This window comes from Hibiscus syriacus, unplaced genomic scaffold (assembly GCF_006381635.1).
Source record: "Hibiscus syriacus cultivar Baekdansim isolate YM2019G1 unplaced genomic scaffold, ASM638163v2 tig00110063_pilon, whole genome shotgun sequence".
NCBI classification, from domain to species: domain Eukaryota; kingdom Viridiplantae; phylum Streptophyta; class Magnoliopsida; order Malvales; family Malvaceae; genus Hibiscus; species Hibiscus syriacus.
This window is the reverse complement of record NW_024062583.1, coordinates 188,786-211,666: the sequence shown is the minus strand read 5'-3', so window position 1 is coordinate 211,666 and position 22,881 is coordinate 188,786. Positions and strand designations below refer to the sequence as shown.

At 34.2% G+C, this 22,881-nt stretch overlaps 1 protein-coding gene across 1 annotated transcript; it reads right to left on the bottom strand.

Moving 5' to 3' along the window:
• Positions 1 to 20,791: 20,791 nt before the first annotated feature.
• On the bottom strand, positions 20,792 to 22,559 carry LOC120214436. The gene is made up of 5 exons (XM_039212331.1): positions 22,509 to 22,559; positions 22,371 to 22,391; positions 22,114 to 22,262; positions 20,945 to 21,860; positions 20,792 to 20,834 (listed from the first exon to the last, which is right to left on the bottom strand). Exons 3-4 carry the CDS (start codon positions 22,221 to 22,223, stop codon positions 21,557 to 21,559), a joined length of 414 nt encoding a protein of 137 aa, XP_039068262.1. The 5' UTR covers positions 22,224 to 22,262; positions 22,371 to 22,391; positions 22,509 to 22,559; the 3' UTR covers positions 20,792 to 20,834; positions 20,945 to 21,556.
• Positions 22,560 to 22,881: the final 322 nt, after the last annotated feature.

The window sequence follows — 22,881 nt, the reverse complement described above, 5'->3', positions numbered from 1 at the left end:
TCAAAAGAATCAACTGCTCTTTTAATCTTTGATAACTGCAAATCTTTGAAAAATATCAAGATCGAAATGTTGGTTTAGAGGTTGTCTACCTAAATTCTAAGGTTTGTTTTATCGATTCGGTCATCGTGAAGATCATGGCATGCCCCTCTTTCTTGGTTTGGCATTTTGATCACAGGCGGACAAAATGTCGCAACTAGCATAGTCAATTGCTAGACTCTTTAGAACACTTTGTTTTCAGTTCTCTGAAATCTTCCATTTGTTCAAGCTTCATAGACTCCTCTAGTCAAGGCAGTGCAGAAATATCGGTCTAAAAATTTGATTTCTGAGTGCTCGTGTGAGTTCGACTATAACATGTGTTCCTCAACTCCCTTAGTCCATCTTCACTGAAACTCATTAGTTAGTAAATTTGATTTAATTTGCCATTGTTTGGCTAGTTAAATTCAACTTTATTGTACATATATATTTTATAATTGCCTTTGTTTGGCTAGCTGAAGGATTCATGTCGTCACAAAGTCTTCGACTTCACAACCACGTGGAGCAAACACCGAATTGCCAAGTACCCAATCAATGTAATGGTTTGAATGCAATCTATTTGTCAAGATGTTTCTCTGCCCGACGACGGAGAGTGCAAATAGTACACCCCCAAACGGTGTAATTAGTCTCGAAAAAGTAAGTGTTTATCCTCCATGAATCAGATGAAACACCAAGTTGTAGAGTCACTACCAATCTTTTAATTCGGTGAGATTGGTCACCAAAATGTCATATTATTTTAATAAAAATTCCTAAGAATAATATTAAAATAATACAACTCGGGTCTGCTTACCAGAAAAATGAGTTTGGGAGTCAGTTACGTATAGGGAAGGATTAGCACCCCCATAACACCCAAAATTGGTACCGATATTTATTAATTAATGTCTTTGCAGTAAATAAAAAAATTTATATTTAAAGCTTAATATAAATAAACATCAAATAATACATAATATAAATATTACTAGTCCTATTATTATATTTCATATTAATACTATGTAGATTAAATTATAAAGTTATCCTAATATATAATTATAATAATATTATAATTAAAAATAATAATTAAAGATGAAAACATAGAATATTAAAATTAATTAACATAATTCGAAATATTATTAAAATAGTGTACTAATAATATAATTTATCCTAAATTATTAGATAGATCATAGTATAAAATATTAAAAATATTAAGGACTAAATGTGATATTTTACCCTAGAATATATAAACATATAGGTGGGACTAAAATATAAATAATTAAAATTTAGAAACCAAATTAAAATACGAATGAACTGTTTTCGAGACTTAATTGTAAGATTACAAAAGCCAAAGGACCATGGGTGTAATTTACCCATTTTTTAATTACTCAGAAGGCCCTCCCCAAAATGACGTAGTTTGGGGAGGGTATAAATACACCCTAATCGGCCATTTAAGGGCATTTTCTCCCATTTCCTCTCTTTTGCTTTACTTCTCTCTAAGATTCCCTCACTGGTGGGAATCTGTCCCTTGACCGGTAACCATAAACCACCGTACTCCGATGCCGATAACCCCCGCCGACAACTATTCATGGTGGCCGAAAATACAAAATCACCACCTAAAGCGTAGCTCTCTTTTTCCTCTACCCGAAACCTCCCTTAGTTCTTCCTAAAAACCTCTCGAATGGCTTAGATCTGAACTTTTGCCTTCAAAATTCGGCAGTTTCCAACGACGTTTGAGCTTTGTCTACGAGCAAGGTAAGTCCTTTCTTCTTCCTCTTTTCTGTTCGTTGGTTGTTGTCTTCTCGCTATTATTTTCGTCTTTCGTTGTTTGCTCTTTTTCTCTTCATCGTTCTTGTTGTGTGGTTTTCGTTGCTTGTTCTTGTGTTTCTTCTTTGCAGGTTTGGTGCCCTTTCATAGGCCACCACAGTACATTCTTTAGATCGGTCATAAGGGTGTCATCCGGTGAGTCACCGGAGCTATGGTGGTGAGTCACCCTAGGGTTGCAACGTGTGCGACTGTTGTTACTCTTCTAGAGTGTTATACTGGATTCGGATGAGATTTAATGGTGATAGCGACAGTGATTAAAACTAGAGGTGGTGACTACTAGGGTGAAAACCCTAGCTGATGGAAGATCCGGGCCATAAGATCTCATTCCATCAGACGACTGAGAGAGCTGCGGCTTTGGAGTTGTGTGGGAAACCCTAGCAACTGATTTGGGTTTCTCATGGGCCTGCTTGATATGGGCCTAGCTTGGACTGTTGGGTCTGAATCGGGCTGTTAGGACTTGGTTATGTTGTAATTGGGTCTTCGAGTATTCTTTTGTAATAGGGCCCTGATTTTGTAATATTATTTAATAATATTAATAATATTAATATATAATAATAATAATATAGTAATAATATAATAATATAATAATAGTAATAATATAATAATATCAACTCGGACGAAAATGAATGTCGACAAATGCCCCTCTTTGCTTATTTTTGTGTAAACAAGAATAAAGTAAAGATAAAAAGATAAGAAATTTTCGTCCTGCTGACTTATTTCTATTAGGAAATCAAAATTAAAAACATCATACCTAAGGTTTTACAGGTGACCCGGAGGCTTTACAAATCACCCGGAGGATTTAATTTTCTATAACATTAAATGAGAAACTTTGAAAATCGCTTCCTCATTTTCATGCGAAAACATCCTACCTTGAGGTTTTACAGATGACCCGAAGGTTTTACAAATCACCCGGAGGATTTAATTTTCTAGAACATTAAATGAGAAACTTTGAAAAATTGTTTCCTCATTTTCATGCGAAAACATCTTACCCTGAGGTTTTACAGATGACCTAGAGGTTTTACAAATCACCCGGAGGATTTAATTTTCTAGAACATTAAATAAGAAAATTTGAAATTGCTTCCTCATTTTCATGTGAAAACATCTTACCCTGAGGTTTTACAGATGACCCGGAGGTTTTACAAATTCGTGGGAAATAATTTACTAGGTAAGAAGCCTCTTACTTTTAAAAAATTTCATTTTTAGCAAAGATTAAATGAGAAACATTGAAAATTGTTTTCTCATTTTTCAAATAACTTGTTGGTTGGGCATGCCTAAAAAATATTGCTTCTTCTATGGATTACGTCCATATTTCCTTCAGATGTTTGTCTCTCCAAACATGCTTCATGTACTTGTGATTTGAATTCTACCTTATACTCGTAAGGTATTTTGTTCCTACATTTTCATGTGAGAAATGTATTTATGCGCATGCAATCAATGTATCAATGAAATGCATGATCTTTTATGCAAATGATGTTTTTATGAATGTAAAATATTGGTTCAATCTTCTCTTGACTTCAAAGTTTGATCTTCTTCCACTTGATCATTCCTTTGCATTTCTTTTTTTGAATATCAGTATAGCAACTTATGCTATCAAACTTGCATTTCGAAAGAATTATCTGATCCACTTGTATTTTAGTGTCTTCCCTTGCCTTCATAAGAACTGTTTCATTTATGGAACTCTTGCCATACTCAGAATTATGACTTTGTTACTCTACTTTATCTTTGATAACACCAGCTGTCTTTACCTGAACTTGTATAGAAACCCGATAAAGCTTTATGTCTTTAAAAAGAGAATCTATCATCTTTGCAGAGTGTAGATGTGACTATGCCAAACTTAGTAGAGATTAATCAGGAGAGCAATGTCTGTTCTGATTTGACTCTTAAAACATATCCCAAGAAGGATTTATCCTAATTTCTTTCGTGTCTCCACATCTAATCAGATCTCGAACATGTCGAGATATTTAACAACAACCCATCGTTCAATCTTAGTTGAATCCACTAGTTTCTTGTTGTTAAAGTTCCAATGCTCCTTCATAGAAAGAAATCTTTATCATGATTGAGTCAGGAATATCGCATGATTTCAACATTGGTTCAGCACCATAATTACTGGTTCGTAAACATTTGACTACACACTCATCCTTTCTTGTGGCTTCTGTGGGGATGATGTAATCACATGGTGGACAGAACAGTGATGTATGGTCAACTCTATTGTCATTGTTTTACCATTTTCATTCTTTATACCTTTATGCCTCAGTGGAAATATTTGCTCAAATCAATGATATTTCCATAAGATGATATGGGTTTAGCATGTCCCAGCATTTGCTTCTTGTTGGTGTGAGCCTTCAAAAATGCTCCAACATTGATGCGAACATTCAAAATATCCTACATGGATCATTTTTGTCTAAAATGGGCCTTCGGCATACCCCACATAGATTATTTTTGACTGAAAATGGGCCTTCAGCATACCCCAACCTTTTATGTGAATGTGAGCCTTCAAGATATCTGAACATACTAAATTGTAAGGCTTATTATCAATGTCCATTTGATTTGAATCTCCTGGTCCTTACAAGGTCCAACCTTTGATACTACCTCATCATGGGTACTCATAGCTTGATTTGTGCTGTAATACCCCAAAAATTTAGATAATGACCAAAATGAAAATTTTGAAAGTTTGATGGTTAAAGTAGAATAATTGGGAAAAAGTTTAGGGAATTAAGTGATAATTTCCTAAAAAGAATTTTATTCCATAAATAGAGGATTTACTCTTGAGAGTGGGGTTTTATAGAAATCATATTTATGGATTTGGAATTTCAGTAAAGAAAAACTAGAAAGGGTTAAGGTCCGATAAGGAATCGGTAATTCCGATCGAATTGGAATTTTACAAACATTGGAAGGATGTTATAAAATGGTTGGAAATATTATTTTAATATTTTGGATAAGAGAAATTTGGTTTTGAATTGTGCAATTTTTCAGATTTAACCGAAACAGTGGAATTTAGTGACTAAAACGCAAGTTTTGAAAATTTCATGGCATTTTCGTAGGTCAAAGTCAAATTAATTCATATTTGACTTATAATGATCAGGTGGCTTGGTTTTATGGTGAATATGGAAATTCATTAAGGGCAAAAATGGAAATTCTTATGGAATGGGAAAAAATTCCATTATGATATTATATTAAGCATGTGCTAGATATAATTAACATTAGAATAAGAATAATGGGGGGAAATTTCAGCTTCTTCTTCATCCAAGGGACGGAACTTTCAAGCAAGAAAGGTAAACATTTTAGTTTTAATTTTGAAGTTATTTCTTGAGAATTAGACTCAGTGTGATTAGGAAAAATGTTCTACGCTCAATTCTCTACATTTTGACATGAAAATTACTAGGGTTTCATGTTCAAGTTCATCTTGAGTTGATGAAGGGGATTTTGGTTCTTGTGTTTAATGGGTTTTGAAGAGTTGAGTGATTTTAAAGAATTGATTGTAAGAATTTATGAAGAACCTAAGAATGAAGTTAAAGAAAACAGTTTGGATTTTGAATCTGGCAGTAGGTTCGAAAATTCACAAGAAATTATATAAAAATAATTTGGAGGATATTTTTATATATTGTGTTCATATATCAATCTAGTTTTGTTTAAAACAAACGGAGATCATTTCAAGCTGTATACAAAAAGATATGAATTTTTAACCAAGGAGAGGTCATAAAAATCAGACAGCAGATTCTGCACAAAACAGATTCTGTTGATCAACTTTGAAAATTCACCATAAATTGTACAGAATGAATTATAAGGATTTCTTTATATGGATAGATTCATATTCGAGTCTAGTTTTTAACGGAAGAATCGGAATTGAATTATAGTGTGTGTATCAATGCAGAATATTGATTCCTTAAAGGTAGTGTGAGTTGTCTGAATTCTGGAAAATTGATGGGTTGTTGTGTAAATTGGAAAAGTTGGTTTCAATGTTAAAAGGAATTGTTAAGTACTGAGTATTTGGTAGAATATGAGTTCCAAATATATTATGGAGTTATTTTTGGGATATGTTTATGTTATTACAATACTAACATATGTATCATTATGAATTTGTGATTTATACAGATTATGATTGATTTGCGATTGAAGCAAGTCAAGTATAAAAAGGGTTTATTGTGGAGCATAGTTAGGAACACATATTTGGAAAAATTATAAAGTGTCAAGGTGAGTGCAATACATGCATGACATTATATGTATGTTTTATACATCATCAGGAAGACTTGCGATAAGTCGACCTTGTTTATGTTGACATGATATTTATGTCATTTATCATATATTTGATATATTCTAAATATTCAAAGGTTGAAAATAAAATGCATTGATCACTGATTTTTGCATATGATGTTATCATGAACATATATGATTTTTATCATGAATGTTATTTTGGGTATGAACTGCCCTATTGTTAAATATTGATAATATACTTTGCCATGGATGGATCAAATAAAATAGACTGTACGCCCAAGTAAGTCATTGAGGGACAGGGTATAGTTGGCATGCCATAGAGTCCAGCAGTAGGCTGCATATTCGAGAATACACTAAAGGATACCTAGTGTATATGGTGGGCACGACCTTATGTGTCATATTCGGGAACTGTACTTAAGGATACCTAGTATAGATGGTGGACAAGACCTTATGTGTCATATTCGAGATTGCACTACGGTGCAAGTATTTGACTCGTGTACCCAGGGTCCTCAGGGTTGTATATTGGGCTACTGTCTATTGTTTATGGTTATTGTCTATGGTTTATGGCTATGGAATAATGGCAAGTGTATTGGTAAAATAAGCTTACGAGCTTATGGAACAAATGGTAAGTATATTGGTAAAATAAGCTTACGAGCTTATGGTTAAATGGTAAGTGTATTGGTAAAATAAGCTTACGAGCTTATGGAACAAATGGCAAGTATATTGTAAAATAAGCTTACGAGCTTATGGTATTAAATGGTAAGTGTATTGGTAAAATAAGCTTACGAGCTTATGGTTAAATGGTAAGTGTATTGGTAAAATAATCTTACGAGCTTATGGTATTAAATGGTAAAATATTGCACATGTATGTAACATGATCTTATGGCAATTGTTTTTGGCATTGAAAATCATGCATGAATTGTATTGCACTGTTTATTGTTTTATTTGCCTCTCTAAGTTTATACTTATCGTGTGATGATTTTCATGCGTATGTAAAAAGCCAATAGTGGATTAAAGAGTTCAAAGTGACATCAAGCATCGAGAGGTATATTTCAATATCAGTAAGACATCCTACGATGGAATTTGATTTTAGATAGTGGCATGTAATTTGAAAATGTTCAATTTATTTGTTGAATAAATTTTGGAAATTTTTATATTGATGAAAGGTTAATTTTTATGAATTTATATGTATTTTCGGAAGTTACTGTAGCACTTACTCTAGCATGAATAGTAACCACGTTTTAAGCAAAATTTCCATATTACATAAGGGGTATCGATTCCCCCTACAGGGAACCGATTTCCCCACTATTCATCACTACTGTTCATTGTTCAAGGGTATTGTTCACTATTTAAAAAAAACTTATGAATTAAATTATTATAAAGAAACACAATTCATATGATATGATATTTTATAATATTATTTACCATTTTAAGAAAATAAATTTTAAATTGCTTTCGAATTGTAAAATGGTTTTAGAAATTCGGGTGACATCTATAATCTGTATATATGTATAATTATACAGGTTATGAGTGTTACACGTGCCCCAAATCTTTTTATCTGGAATGTTCTCATTCTAATTTTACTAAACAACAATGTTGTTTAAGTAACTTGAGGGATTCTTTTCATGTTGCCACAACTTAAGAAGTAATCAATTCTTCTGGCAGAAATGTTTGAGATATGTGCCTCTTCCAAATGAGGTGATCATCTTCTTCTTGACTCTTTGCCCCAAAGGGAATGGTATAAGTTTTGTTATTCAAATTTTTGATCTTTTGGGCCACTTACTTTTAAGAATATGAAATGTTTCATTATTCTGTACTTGATAATTCTCCTTCTCAATAAGGGTAGAATAGGCATCAACTTGCTTCAAGATTTGAAACTATCCTGTTTAAAAATGTTCTTCCTCCTTTCTTATCAAAGAATGAAAGAATTTTGTAAAATATTATCTCTTACAGGTTCACAATAGAATCAAATTATAATCATGAATTCAAAGAATATCAAAAGAATCAACAACTTTTACTACTCAAAGTTATAGTTCTTTGACAAGTATCAAGATTGAGAAGTTAGTTTCAGGTTGGCTTCCCTATTTTCTATGGTTACATGTTAGTGAAGATGTCACTCCTCTCTCGCTCTTTGTGAACATTGTCACTTGCCTCACTTTCTTGACTTGGTATCTTTAATCAGATGCATACAAAATGACACAATCTAGTATAACAATTACTAGACCTTCTAGAATACCTTCATTTCAATTCTCTGAAATCTTTGATTCCATTCAGAGCAGTGTGAAAACATCGATCTAATAACGAAATTTCTGTGTGCACATGTGTGAAGTAGACTATAACATGTATTTATTTCACTTTCTATTAACAACTTCTTTTGCCATTTTGGCTTATTGAATTAAGCTTTATTTGACACTAGCCATCATTGGACTAATTGAAACTTATCCATAAAGCCAGGGTTATTAACCAATTGCTTTAGAGGGACAATTTTACTACATATACGAGAACTTGTTATAGTCTATGTGTTTGGTGGAATTCAGAAAATCTCATTACCAAATTTCAATTCCCTAGCAACTGACTTAGAATAGGTTTGTAAAGTTTCATCGTCAAATCTCATTAATAGAAAAGTAATATAGTCAGCTTTGTAATGTTACAAAAGATGCCCCACATTGTATACTTCTAAATATCAATACCAAGCCTTTTGTCTAATTCCTTACATTGGAGAAATCTCTCTCATTTTTGTGGAAAGGGTAGTATTTGGGATGTATTTATTCTGAGGTAAGGTCAGAGTCCTTTTTTTACTGATGTTTAATCTTGATACTTTGTCAAAGATGTATAACTCTAATTGTAAAGAGTTTTTAACTCATTTGATATTCAAAGAACTTCCAGATTGCAAAATTGATTCAATGCTCATATCCTTAAAAGCAATACACTTTTATTACAAAAAATGAGGAGAAAGGAACAACAACACGTTCAAACAAGATAATACAAAATAATATCAAGCTCCATGACTGATGAAATGATTTCTTCTTTGATTAGGATGCCTCATCCAATGTGATGACAATTGATTTAATCATGCTTTGATTCCCCACTTGAATTTTTCATCCATTGTTCCACTAATTCCCGTGTCAATGTTCCATTGTCAACAAGCATCTCTATCTCCTGTAATAGTGACCTATAATTTCCAGTAGAATGCCCAGATATCCCTAGGTGGAAATCACAAACACTATCTTGATCATAGCTATGAGAAGAAGGGTTTGGTGGCACTTTTATTGGCCTTGATGTGATGTATTGATTCTTAATCAAATGAAGGTACAGATCTGAGATAGAAATTTGGAACACCTCAAAAGTATTTCTTGATCGTGAGATTTTCTTTGGTTGATCTGAACCACTAATTGTTCCCTTTCTTTTGCGATTGGGGGACTCTGGATATGTCATTCATTCACATCATCAGCTTTCGCTTTTTGATCAAGTGGGCTTTTGGATGTGACTTTTAAGTTTCCTTCTCTGATTGCATTTTCAATCAATTCTCCACTTGTTACAAGATACTTGAATCCATCCTTTGAACTTGCTAGCATTAACTCGTAAAAAGGACCTGGAAGGGAATCATGAAACATATATGATATCTCTTCTTCTATCATGGGAGGTTGAACTTGTGCTGCCACTTCTCTCCATCTTAAGGCATAATCTTTAAATTCTTTATTGGTTTTCTTCCTTATTTCTTGAAGATCCTTACGTTTGGGAGTTAAGCTTTTAACATATCGATATTGTTCTAAAAATGCATCAGCTAAATCCCAGCTTTTAACATCATTAGCTCTTGATCATGGAAGGAGTGAATTAACAAATCATCAAAATTTAGGTACCTTTCCATTTTTCTGCAAAACATTCTTAGGTGGATTAGGGGACAATCGGTTCCATCATATTTCTCAAAATCAAGCATCCTGATTTTATGGGGGATAACCAAATCTAGAACCAAACTGAATTATCTTGCTTCTAGTTCTTTGTGAGAGACATTAACATCTTTCATAACTCTAATTGCTTCCTCTATCTGCTTTAATCCATCCTCATACGGTGCATAGTTAATGAAACTATTCCTTGGATTCGAGTGGGATACCCCAGGGTATGTTATCATCCTCGATGCATTAACCTGATAGCATTGTTGCTCTTTAACGGTTATTTCTTCTTATTAACAGTCATATTTTCTATTACTTGGACCATATGATTCGATTCATCTTGTAAAGATCCCAATGTTTCACTACTTGTATCTTGATGTACCCATCAAATTGATCTTGCAGCTGATCTTGTAATCCCTCATGAGATTGCCCCATTGTTTCCATGATGATGACACAGTAATATGAATGAATGATCTCGGTTTTACTGTTACAAAAACCTTTTATGAATTATTTATATGTATATAGTAATACTTAAACAAATAAATGTAATGTAAATGCAAAAATAAAAAATGAGAATGCAAACTATGCAATGCAAATTTATGCAAAAGGTATAATTCGAGAGTGATTATCTTAAAACAACTTTTATTGAACACAAAAGTTTTGATACATCAAGCAAACTTTACATATAATGGACAACTTTAACTCCCAATTTCTCTATTTCCTTCAACAACCAAACCAACTTCCACTCATGCTCAGGTGTAGAGTTGTCAATCTGCTTTAACTCTTGTGTAAAACCAGCTAAATCAATTAGTTTACGAGCCACATTGCTCACTTGGGAAACAACTTTCTTTATGACATTATCTTTTTCCTTCAGCTTACATGTCAAGTCCTGGATTTGTAAACAACACTGTTCATTTTTCCTTGTAAGGGAATCTTTGCGATTAATAAGCTCTTGTACAGGATCCAAAAATGTCATCAATTTCTTATTTTTGGCTTTAAGGTCTTCTAGTTCAACTTCAATTCCACACTGATGGACATGATGTGAATCCTCCATTTTGATTATGACCTTATTCACAATTTGATTTTTGGCTTGACATCTTTCCAACTTGATATCAGCTGTATTGCGCATTTCTTCTACAACCCGTAGATCATGAAAAAAAACTTCTTTCCCTGATCTTCATGTTTCTTGCAATTCCTTTTCAGTTTAGTCACCCATGTTATCCATTCTTCCAAGGTATTTCCTAAACCAACTTTTTGAAAGGTTTGACTAATCCTTTGGAAATCCTTACACATGGTTTCTATTTCTACCCTCAGTTTATCATTTTCAGTTTCCAAATGATGTATTTGAGCCTCATTATTCAGGGAATTTACTTCCTTCTGGATGCCCACACTATTATTCTTACCTTTTACTACTTTTGGTATCAACCTGTCAGGATAATCAGTGACCAAACTAGATTGACCCTGAGTTTCTAAAGTTAGGAAATGACTCTTAAACGATGATGAGTTTTGAGTACATGGTTTCTTTTCATCTCTAGGAACTTTTATAATTATTTCCTTAGGGTCTCTTGATGAATTGTTGGTATGAATGGTGACTGTGCAAAATTTCTTACATTGGTTAGGATAAGAAGTCCCTTGTATATCTGAGATTGCAGGATTAGGTTCATTGAGCTCTTTCTCTTTTTATGCAGAAGTCTCTTTTTCATTGGTCAAAACAGATATTCTATCCATCATCTTGGACATTTTCTCTTTTATATATCGTTTCTCCTTTTGCTCTTCAAAGGACATACGATCTTTGGGCACATAACTCTCTTCTATTCTCGGAGTTCCCTCATGATGCCATTCCTTGGCTGTGTTATAGTTTATTTGATCATGAAACCTTTTGTCCATAATGAAAATCTTTTTGATGACCACTCTCGAATTGAACCTTTGATCATGTCATGATTTATGCAATGTAAGCAAAAGAAATTAATATATGCATTTTCAGAATATATACAAAAACTGGTTAGTAAAAAAATCATATCCTAACCTCATGCTTTCTAGTTTCATGCTTTGTTTGGAAAAATAACCTAACCGTATGATTTCTAGTTCGCATGCATTTATTCAAAACATAAAGTAATAATGCGTAAATTAAAAGACTCAACATGCTTTTCCTTGTGTTCTAACCTTACAAAACTTATTTGGGTTAGGCTCCATCTAGACTTGAGTTCTAGGTTTTATTATATGTTGGGGTTTAGCTCTTGGGTAAAAAGGGTCAACGAATTGTTTTTTGTTGGTGTCCACTTAGACTGCCAAGCCCTCAATCCTAGTCCATTACAGACTTTCAGATTAAGTTCAATTCGAAGGAACACACTTCCTTATGTCCATACGGAGGTGAAAACCACACAAGGAACATAAGGTGTGAGCTCAAATAATGGTCCCCTATCCCATACGGAGGTAAAAACCACACGAGGGAGTAGTTTCTCATTCACTTAAACGGGATAAGAGCGGGGTTTTAGCTCATGTCATGAATGCAGTGCAGAGTGGGTGAGGAAAAGCATAAAATAAAATAATATACAGTCTATTATTCTATTCTAATGACCCAAAATTAAATATGTACATATAAAAAACAAAAATTAGTAAAATAATAAAAATAATTAAAGAAAAATTAAAACAAATGTATTACTTACTGTAAAGACAAATAATTAATAAATTGGTGGTTGGACTCTCATTTTTTTAAATAAATCCCCAGTGGAGTCGCCAAGCTGTTGAGACGTTTCTCTACCCGGAGACGGAGAGTGCAAATAGTACACCCCAAACGATATAACTAGTCTCAAAAAAGTAAGTGTTTATCCTTCATGAAACAGATGAAACACCAAGTTGTAGAGTCGCCACCAATCTTTTAATTCGGTGAGATTGGTCACCAAAATGTCATATTATTTTAATAAAAAATCCTAAGAATAATATTAAAATAATACAACTAGGGTCTGCTTAGCAGAAAAATTAGTTCGGGAGCCGGTTACGTATGGAGAAGGATTAGCACCCCCATAACGCCCAAAATTAGTACCAGTATTTATTAATTAATGTCTGTAGTAAATAAAAAAATTTATATTTAAAGCTTAATATAAATAAACATCAAATAATACTCAATATAAATATTACTAGTCCAATTATTATATTTAATATTAAAAATGTCTAGATTAAATTATAAAGTTATCCTAATATATAATTATAATAATATTATAATTAAAAATAATAATTAAAGATGAAAACATATAATATTAAAATTAATTAACATAATTCGAAATATTATTAAAATAGTGTACTAATAATGTAATTTACCCTAAATTATTAGATAGATCATAGTATAAAATATTAAAAATATTAAGGACTAAATGTGATATTTTATCCTAGAATATATAAACATATATGTGGAAATAAAATATAAATAACTAAAATTTAGAAACCAAATTAAAATACGAATGAACCTGTTTTCGTGATCGAATTATAAGATTATGAAAGCCAAAGGACCACATGTGTAATTTACCTATTTCTTAATTACTCAGAAGCCCCTCCCCAAAATTACGTCGTTTTGGGGAGGGTATAAATACACCCTAACCGACCCTTTAAGGGCATTTTCTCCCATTTCCTCTCTTTTGCTTCTCTCTCTTAGAGAGAGAAGTTCTCACTTCTCTCTAGGATTCCCTCACCGGAGGGAATCCGTCCCTTGATCGGCAGCCGCAAACCATCGTACTCCAGTGCCGATAACCCCCTCCGACCACCGTTCATTATGGTCAAAAATACAAAATCACCCCCAAAGCGTAGGTCTCTTTTTCCTCTACCCAAAACCTCCTTTAGTTCTTCTTAAAAACCTTTTGAATGGCTTAGATATGAACTTTTACCTTCTAAATCTGGCGGTTTCCAACGACGTTTGAGCTTCGTCTACGAGTAAGGTAAGTCATTTCTTCTTCCTCTTTGTTGTTCGTTGGTTGTTGTCTTCTCGTTGTTATTTTCGGCTTTCGTTGTTTTCTCTTTTTCTCTTCGTCGTTCTTGCTGTGTGATTTTCGTTGGTTGCTCTTGTGTTTCTTCTTTGCAGGTTTGGTGGCCTTTTATAGGCCACCACAGTACCTTCTTTAGACCGGTCATAAGAGTGCCATCTGGTGAGTCACCTGACCTACGGTGGTGACTCACCCTAGGGTTACAACGTGTGCGGCTGTTGTTACTCTTCTGGAGTGTTCTACTGGATTCGGGTGAGATATGATGGAGACAGCGACGATGCTTGAAACTGTAGGGTGAAAACCCTAGCTGGTGGAAGCTCCGAGCGATCAGATCTCCTTCAATCAGACGGTTGAGAGAGCTACAACGCTGGAGTTGTATGGGAAACCCTAACAGCTGATCTAGCTTGGGTTGTTGGGTCTGAACTGGGATGTTGGGACATGGTTATGTTGTAATTAGGTCTTCGAGTCTTCATTTGTAACGGGGCCCCGATTTTGTAATATTATTTAATAATATTAATAATATTAATATATAATAATATAGTAATATAATAATATAATAATAATAATAGTAATAATATAATAATATCAACTCGGACGAAAATTATTGTCGATACTATTCATAAAGCCAGGGCTTTCGAGTTTCCTCTATAACTAATTGCTTTAGCAGAATAGTTTATCTTTATTGTATACATACATATACATATTCAAATATATATTTGGGTATACGAATTCCATTTCTTAAGCTTGTCAAGAAGAACTTGTTATAGTCCTGGTGTTTATTGAAAGTCAGAAAATCTCATCGTTAGAGTTAAATTTCCAAGCAACTGACCTAAACTAGATTTACCCACTCAACCATTCCATTTGTAAATATCATCATCATCATTGAACGTCATTAACATAAGTATGAACCAATTAATTTTGCAGTCTTGTGTGCTAGTTGCCCTATTTTGTCTGCTCCTAACACATACATGAATGTCAAACCCTTGATTGACTTTGCATGCAATGAGAAAACTAGCTCAATCCCTTCAAGAGAAGGGTATGTATTCTGGTGTAAATTTAGATTAGGATCAAGGGGTCCTTGTTTTACTGGGGTTCAATCTTGTCATTTGTCAAAGATTTACAACCTCAATTATTAAAAGGCTTTTAATTAATATGATATTCAAGGAATTTCAAGATTAAAATTTGCTTATTACTCATTTCCTTAGAATGACGACTTTTATTTAAAATGTTTGAATGACAAGTGACTTACAAACATTCACACATAGATAAAAAAACAAGTTCAAACAAGATGACATGCATGAGAATGCAACAACATTCCTGATGAATGCCCTAACTGACTCCTGATTAGAATACCCCATTACACATTGAACGTCAATGCCCCTAAATCAATCAAATCTTGGACCTTTCACTTCAATGCCTTGCAGTTCTCAGTGGTGTACCCTGAGCTCCCAATGTGATAGTTGCATATGGCATTTATATCATGGCCTTCATGATATGGTGTCTCTCTTAGTTTGGATTGAACTGGAGTCACAAGGTTCTTATCAACTAGCATTGGGAGAAATTCCTCATATGTCATTGGGATTAGATTGATGCGAATCTTTTCACGGAAGACATTATGAGGTTTGGTCCCTAGACTAGCTAGATAATATCCAATGATGTTAATCTCAACTCTTTTCATTGTCAGTATGACTAGTTCCACTTATATGGCCATTCTTAACAGCTCTTTCGATCATTTCTCCATACATGACGATGTCAAAGAAACTCTTAGTAGCAACCCCTATCATGTGGTTAATATATGGAGACTTCGATGTATTGATGAATAGAGTAATGAACTCGTTTTCAGTCATTGGTGGATGCACTTGAGATTCTACATCCCTCTATTGTTGAGGATATTACCGGAAGCTCTCACCACTCTTCACCTCCATATTTTACAGCGTTATTCGATCAGGGGTCATATCAGTCATGTGATTGTATTGGCCCAAAAATTCAATAGCCAAATCCTTCCATGAGTGAACTTGAGTACAATCAGTTGATTATACCACCTTGAAGCGGGTCCAATTAAACTGCATGGAAGTAGTAGATCATATCTGATCATTGTTGGTGTATTCAGTCATCCTTCGAGAGATGGGCATTAGGGAAACTGGTTCCACTATACTTCTCAAAGTCATGCATCTTGAATTTGGGAGGAACCACCAAATTAGGAACTAAGACTAGTTATATTGCATCCATTTCATTGTGAGAGCTCTGTCCTCTCATTCCCTGGAATATCTCTCTACACCACTGTTTCAAATTTTCCAATATCTCATTCTTAGCTCTTTTCATTTCATTAGAATTTGACATGATGTGATTAGTAAAATTATCCCGATGATATAACACAGTTGCATGATTTTTAGTGGCAGTGAAGCCTATTGGGTAGCTTGGAAGCTTGTCAGGCGAAATGAGTATCGGTGTATTAGCATGTTCTACCACACACTCAGAGGTTTATCTAGTCGAGGAAATCTTTTCTTTGCCTCTTTCTTGGTTGAGTCCAGTCAGTTGTGCTATGATTTGATCAACCAGGTTGTTTTGGTTTTGCAAGATGTGATCCATGGTGGCCTTTTGCATCTGCTCTATTTTAACTTCCCACTCTGTTTGCATCTTTTGCAAACTCCCTTCCAACTCTTTCTTCATATTCTCAAATTTTGCTTCCATTCTCAGTATTGTGTGAACGAATTTGCACAGTTAGAAGCACTTCCTCATAGTCCTCCATGAGATAAACCCATGATTCCATGATTAATACATGTAAAAAATGCTTCAATGAATGCCATGCAGAATGTGAATATGCAAATGCATATGCAAAAAAATGTGAAAAAGTTTAAATAAATGCAGTGCATAATATAAATGCAAAAGATATGAATTTCCAAAAGTAACCATTCTTAGAAATAGTTCCATTCATCCAAAAGAGTTTTCATGTTTACAAGAGAGATCAATCTATGAATGTGGGTTGACCCTTCTATTTAGCTCCATGATTTCAGTCATGATCCCAATAACTTTCTCTTCATTCCAAAAATGACTCTGAATCCAGACGGTGAGTAGTTGACGCAACCTCTGAATTGACTTCCCTCCAATCTATGACAATTATTTAAGGATCAGAAATTCTTCTGCCAAGACAGCCGGTGCAGGACTTATACATTTCTCCAATCAGTCAAAGAAATATGCAACCACAACCTCCACGTGGAACAAGATCTTTGGGAATATCACTAGACCATGTATAGCCAGAGCAAAGGTGTCTAATCTCTTATATGTTGAAAGTGAAGCAATTGTATGCGGGATTCCAGAATCAGATTAGAGCTTTAATTAACGGTTCATCTATCTTTACATAGAGGAGATGGGCCATGTCACCATATTTCTTGTGGAGCTTCTCTTTGGTAGCTACTCTTCAACTCTCTCAAATCTCTATCAACTCTTGTATATCATTCTACTTGAAATTGATATTAACATCTTTGGTAATCTATGATACATAATCCCCAGGCAAACTGTCCTTTCACCCTTTATGTTTTTTTCAGACCAAACTCGGACATCCAGATTAGGTTCCTCTTTGTTATGAAAACTATTTTCCATATTAATGATCACTCTTCTACTCTAATGATTACTTGGGTAATCAACACCTTTCTTTTATTTATGATGACCATGCAAAATGCCAAATAATAAACAATCAAACATAGAAAATGTGCTAGTATAAAAAATCAAATATCATGCAGATATTATTGAAAGGTAATTGCAACACCTACCCACATTATTTTCTACCCTTATTAGGTTAAATCCTACCCAAAACATGCTTTCTACCCCTATGCTTAGTTCGAAAATAAAACCTAACCACATGCTTTTCTAGTCACATGTTTTATTCAGAAAATAAAATAAAATAAAATAATGCGGTTAAAGAAAATAGGCTAGTATTGTTTCTCCTTTATGTACATTTATCCGAATGCCTAACAACAGACAAAGTTTCGGCATGAATTTTATCGGGGTAGGTTACTAGAGTTCACTATATGCGGTATTGAGTTCTAAGAAAAATGTACTCGAGTTATCCATGTTGGTGCCTCCTTAGGCTGTCAAACCCTTATTCCTGACCCATTACAGGCTCATGCAGATCGAGTTCAATTCGAGAGGATACATTCCCTTGTGTCCATGCGTAGAAACAATTTATCTCACGTAGACATAAGATATATGAACCCCAAAAATCACTTGCTAAAACCCGTGCAGAGAAACAATTTATCTCACATAGGCTAAGCTTTCACCTCAACTTAAAAGGGACAAAGCTCATAAGTGAGCTTATGATATGTAAATGCACGTGTTGTGTGTGTGGAGAAACTCACAAACCTTTAAAAACACGAAAAAATAACACTCTCACAATTTCCAAAATCTGTTCAATATGAAAATCACTAAAACAAAAAATCAATTAGTTAAAAATAAAATAATGCATAATATGTTGAAACTCAAAATAAATAAAAGGATCGTAAATTACATACAATTTAAGTTTGTAATTCCCAAGAATAAAAACAACCTATAATCGTTTATGGCCTGACTCTCGAAATCCCCAGCGGAGTCACCAAGCTGTCATAACATCTCCTGCAAGAACCTGTTAGACTTAAAAAAATAGTTTTAGGTTGAAAACAATTTAATTTTGGAGTCGCCGCCAACCATTAAGTTAGGTAAGTCGAAAACCTTAAAAGAAAAAAATGGTATGTGCTTTGCGAAAAATTCATTTTTAAAAGTTCAGGAGTCGATTACTTGTATGGAAGGTTGAGCACCCCCACAATGCCCAAATTTTGGTATCTAAACGATTATATGTTGTTTAAATATTGGGAATTACAAACTCGAAAACATATTTAAATTATGATCCTTCTATTCATTTGACTTTATTCAAAAAGTGTCAATTTTCGGATAACAAATGCCCTTTTGTATGAACAATCCTCGGGAATATACTTCCTTTGTAGTTAGGAGACTTTCCCATAGATTCCCCTCACAAAAAGACATTATTTCACATTTTTCACAAAAATAAAATAAACTAAAATGAAACAAAATAAAAATCAAAATAGGTAAAAAAAATCAAAATAAATAACGTAAAGAAAAGAAAACTATTGAATAAAAACATTTGTGCAAAAAATCCTCAAAAAGATACCTTCCCTTGTAGTTGGGAGATGTCTTCGTAGATTTCCCTCTCAATAAAATTTTCCATTTTCATATTTCAAAAAACAAAATGAAATATAAAAAAAATAAGATGGAAGCAATAATACCAATGTGCACATAAATAAAGGATCAAAATAGCACTAAAAACCTAAAAGACTAACAATTATTACAAATAAACCAGAGCTAGTATCGTATAAATTAAATAATATAGGTGATAGAAACGAAAATAACTCATAAATAATATTAAAGACTGTAATGAAACAAACCAAAAGCACAAAGGTGCAAATAATAATTAACCATAAAATGTATTTATTAAATAGTGACTAAAAAAGAATCAGAAAATATAGGACTAGATTTGAATATTAACAAATATTGCATAATAAATATACTAGTGACTTAAATGTAAACGTTGTAAAATAGAGGCTTAAAATGAAATAACACCAAAATTCATTAATATTTAAAATGAGATATTACAAATGAGAAAGGATTGAAATTGTAATTAACCCCTGAAGACTGAAAAAGCATGGGTGAGATTTCAAAACTACGAGGACTAATGATGTTTTTAGCCCTTAATGCAAAACACGTTGAATCCCCTCTGGCTTATACGACACAGTTTCGAGCACCCCATATATACATAACACCAAAGCTAAAAAATCGGCCCTCTACACATTCTCCCCATTTTCATTCTTTAGAAAAGAAAGAGAGAACAAAAGGCTCTCTCCCCTCTCGCCCATCTCCTCAACGTCGTCGTGAAAAACCTCCTGCCACTAAGGGTCAATGCCAAATGAGGAAAACGTCGATCCCAAATGAACCCTCTCTCAACCCCTTACTCTAAAACCAAGCGCAAATCCCCTAAAACATAACTCTCTGTCCTATATCTAGGAAAATTCTTAATGATTACCTTCGAATCTTCAAGGCTTCGGACCGAAGAAGGTTGTGACTCTATTAGGGGATGAAAGAAAAATCTTGTTTTCTCTTTTTTGTTGTTGTTTTTCTTGTTTGTTTGAATGTTTTTTTTATTTTGTTCTCTATATTTTTCTTCGTCTTTCGAATGCTCCAATGGTTCCCTTTTTGTTGATTTTTCTCGTGCTATGATGATATATAGGCTAGGGATTAGATTTCTGATTTTTGGTGGTTGAATCTCGAATTTTCGAGATTATAAGGTATTTTAAAATGAGATTTTGATTTGGTTCACTATTGATGATATTTCTATTGATTTGGTGGTTGTTGGTGCACTGTGGATGACAGCATCGTCTCGGGAGTAATTGGCAGCGACTCACGCGGCGGTTGGAGAAGCGTGTGCATCTCGCGCGCCGGTGGACTGCTCAACCTCCAAATGGCATCGATGGCTAGATGAATTAGGGTTTAAAAACCCTAATTGAATCGGGTCAGGTCGGGTCAACTATTGGGGCATGACGGGTCAGATCGGGTCCTGGGTTGCTCTGTTGCAGTTGGGCTTCGGGTTGGGCTAGTAACAGGTCAGAAGTATGGGTTGCTGAATTTAATTTGAAATATGGGTTTTGGGTTTGTAATGGGTCGATTCGGGTCTCCAATAGGGTCAGGTTGAGTGATGGGCCTTGAACCGGATCTGAATTGGGTAGGTCTGGTTCAGCTGCTGGGCTTGCTTGTAATCTGGGATGCTGGTTTAATTGTTTGGGCTTCAATTGGGCCATGTAAAAATGTAAAAAATTAATAATAATAATAATAATAATGCTCCTTCAGAATTTCTATTTACCACACTTCCATGGTAAAGCATTATCTGCAGATGAAAATGTTTCAGAAGAGCATTTTAAAATATAAGAAAGGATTAAACTGTCTGAAGAATCGGAAAAATAAAAAGTTGTGACATTAAGGTATTAATAACCTTACCTTGTTTAGCAACTGCACATTTTTTTCCATCGGCTGCTTTGATTTGCACGCCAAGACAATTGTTAGGGTTGCTGCAGAAGGGGCAGAAGACCTTTTTGAATACACACCCATCTTCTTCACGCCAAATGTCCTGTTCTCTGTCACGTTCAAGAGTTCCATTGCAGAATCTTGGATCAACTGATGAAATGTCAGTTATGATAACTGGTACAGTTGGCGGCGTATTTGAATCGCAAGAAATTAATCTCTTTGAAAAGTGATAACAGGTAGACTTTTGAAGAACGGTCAATGAGAAACTGATATACAAATGATTTTCAGGGCGGCCTAAAGGGCTTCTGCAGAGTAAACAGGAAATTTGTAGTCGTTTATCCATAACAGAACAAGAGAAATTAGTATTATCGATTGCCAATGGCTGTGGAACATTTGACTTTTTTCAGCTGCGCTAGTTTCAAAACCAAATTCAATCCTGCGAAACATATCTCCATTGGCTAGTCCCTCAAAATTCATGGAACCTGGAATTTGAGCAGGAGTAACAGTCTTCTTCATCAACAAGGTTAATGAAAGTTGAAGCTATGGATTTTCTCCTTTTCTGGATATACGAACAAACACCAAGATTCAAAGGTGATTCGTTTCTTGGTATCTCCCCAGCTGTGTTCTGATTCGCATCATTTTCATGGGTGAATATTTTCTTGGATCCACGAACGAAGGAACTTCATTCAGGCTTGTTGACAGTAGATGAAAAGAAAATTGATCCGGAGACTTAGCTGAGGCCTGAATTATTGTTGAACCACAGCTACCATCCTTGGTTAAGGAACCTGGACTAGCTAAAGAGATACCAGTATTCACAAATGGTGTTTCCTGGACCATGATTGCATCTCGATCTTCACTGGAAAAGGTCATAGATGAAGCCTCAAAACTCCTGCAAAAAGATGCTCCCAAGCCAATAATACCAGTTTGATGTTTAAAATTCTAAAAAAAAAAAAATACGTACTGTTAGATAAGTAATAATATTGAACAGCGTCCAAAAGCAAATGATCAAACACAGATTTCCTAAACATGATGCAGCCAGTATTGCTATACAGTGATTCACCGGTGAAGTGGCATGCGCAAGCATATAGTTGGCTGTCATTACATTTCAACTTCAAAGTACAGAATAGGCGTCAGACATTTACCGTGAATCCTTTGGAGAGTTGCATTCTAGATCAATACATTCATTGCAGGTCTTCTCATCCTTACCGACTTGCATTTTTGTCTGAGCTGCAACATCACTTTGAGGCTTCATTTGAGAAGTAATATCATATTTTGCCAAAGAAGATAGTTGCTGTCCACAATGAATAGACGGGTTAAGTTTTAAATATTTCTGGAAATTTGCAGCTTTGATCCTTAGAAGGGAAATTGTTCATTGAAGTTATTCAAGTTGAGGTCAAACCTTGTTCTTGGCAACCAAGTCCCGCAAACAGTTGAAGCCAGAGAAAAGACTTTATGTAAAAACCGAAGTTCATGCACAAGAAAATCAAACAGTTTAAAAAAGAAAGGAACATATACTAATAAAGGAACTGAGAAAGACCTTGACTTCACTGAAAAAGGATCTTAGCTTATCTAATGCCTTCTCAAAACTTCCATACATTCCAATGGATGGCCTAAGCCACTTTGAAATATATGTTCTATTCTTTTCATCATGGAAACGCCAATCCGATCGCAAAAAAAAAACAAAAACATTTAAATAAAAATTAAAAAAAAGGCAAGGATCACTACCCATTTTCTTAACGTTAAGAAGAAAACTACCTCGATGCAGAAAAATGTCACGATCCATATTTTAATTAATGATATCAAACCGTCATATTGCTTAAGTTTGGTACAAAAGCATCTACTAAAATACTCGGAAGTACAGCTACTAGCTATCTAATAGTAACATCTGCTCTTTTCTAGGGCAACCAAGT

What these genes read in the sequence shown, in the direction of transcription:
- LOC120214436 (XM_039212331.1), bottom strand. Translation starts at nt 22,223, where the DNA reads ATGAAGCCTCAAAGTGATGTTGCAGCTCAGACAAAAATGCAAGTCGGT. An exon ending in AACTCTCCAAAGGATTCACG is followed by an intron (nt 21,861 to 22,113) that starts GTAAATGTCTGA and finishes ATCTTTTTGCAG; the next exon opens with GAGTTTTGAGGCTTCATCTA.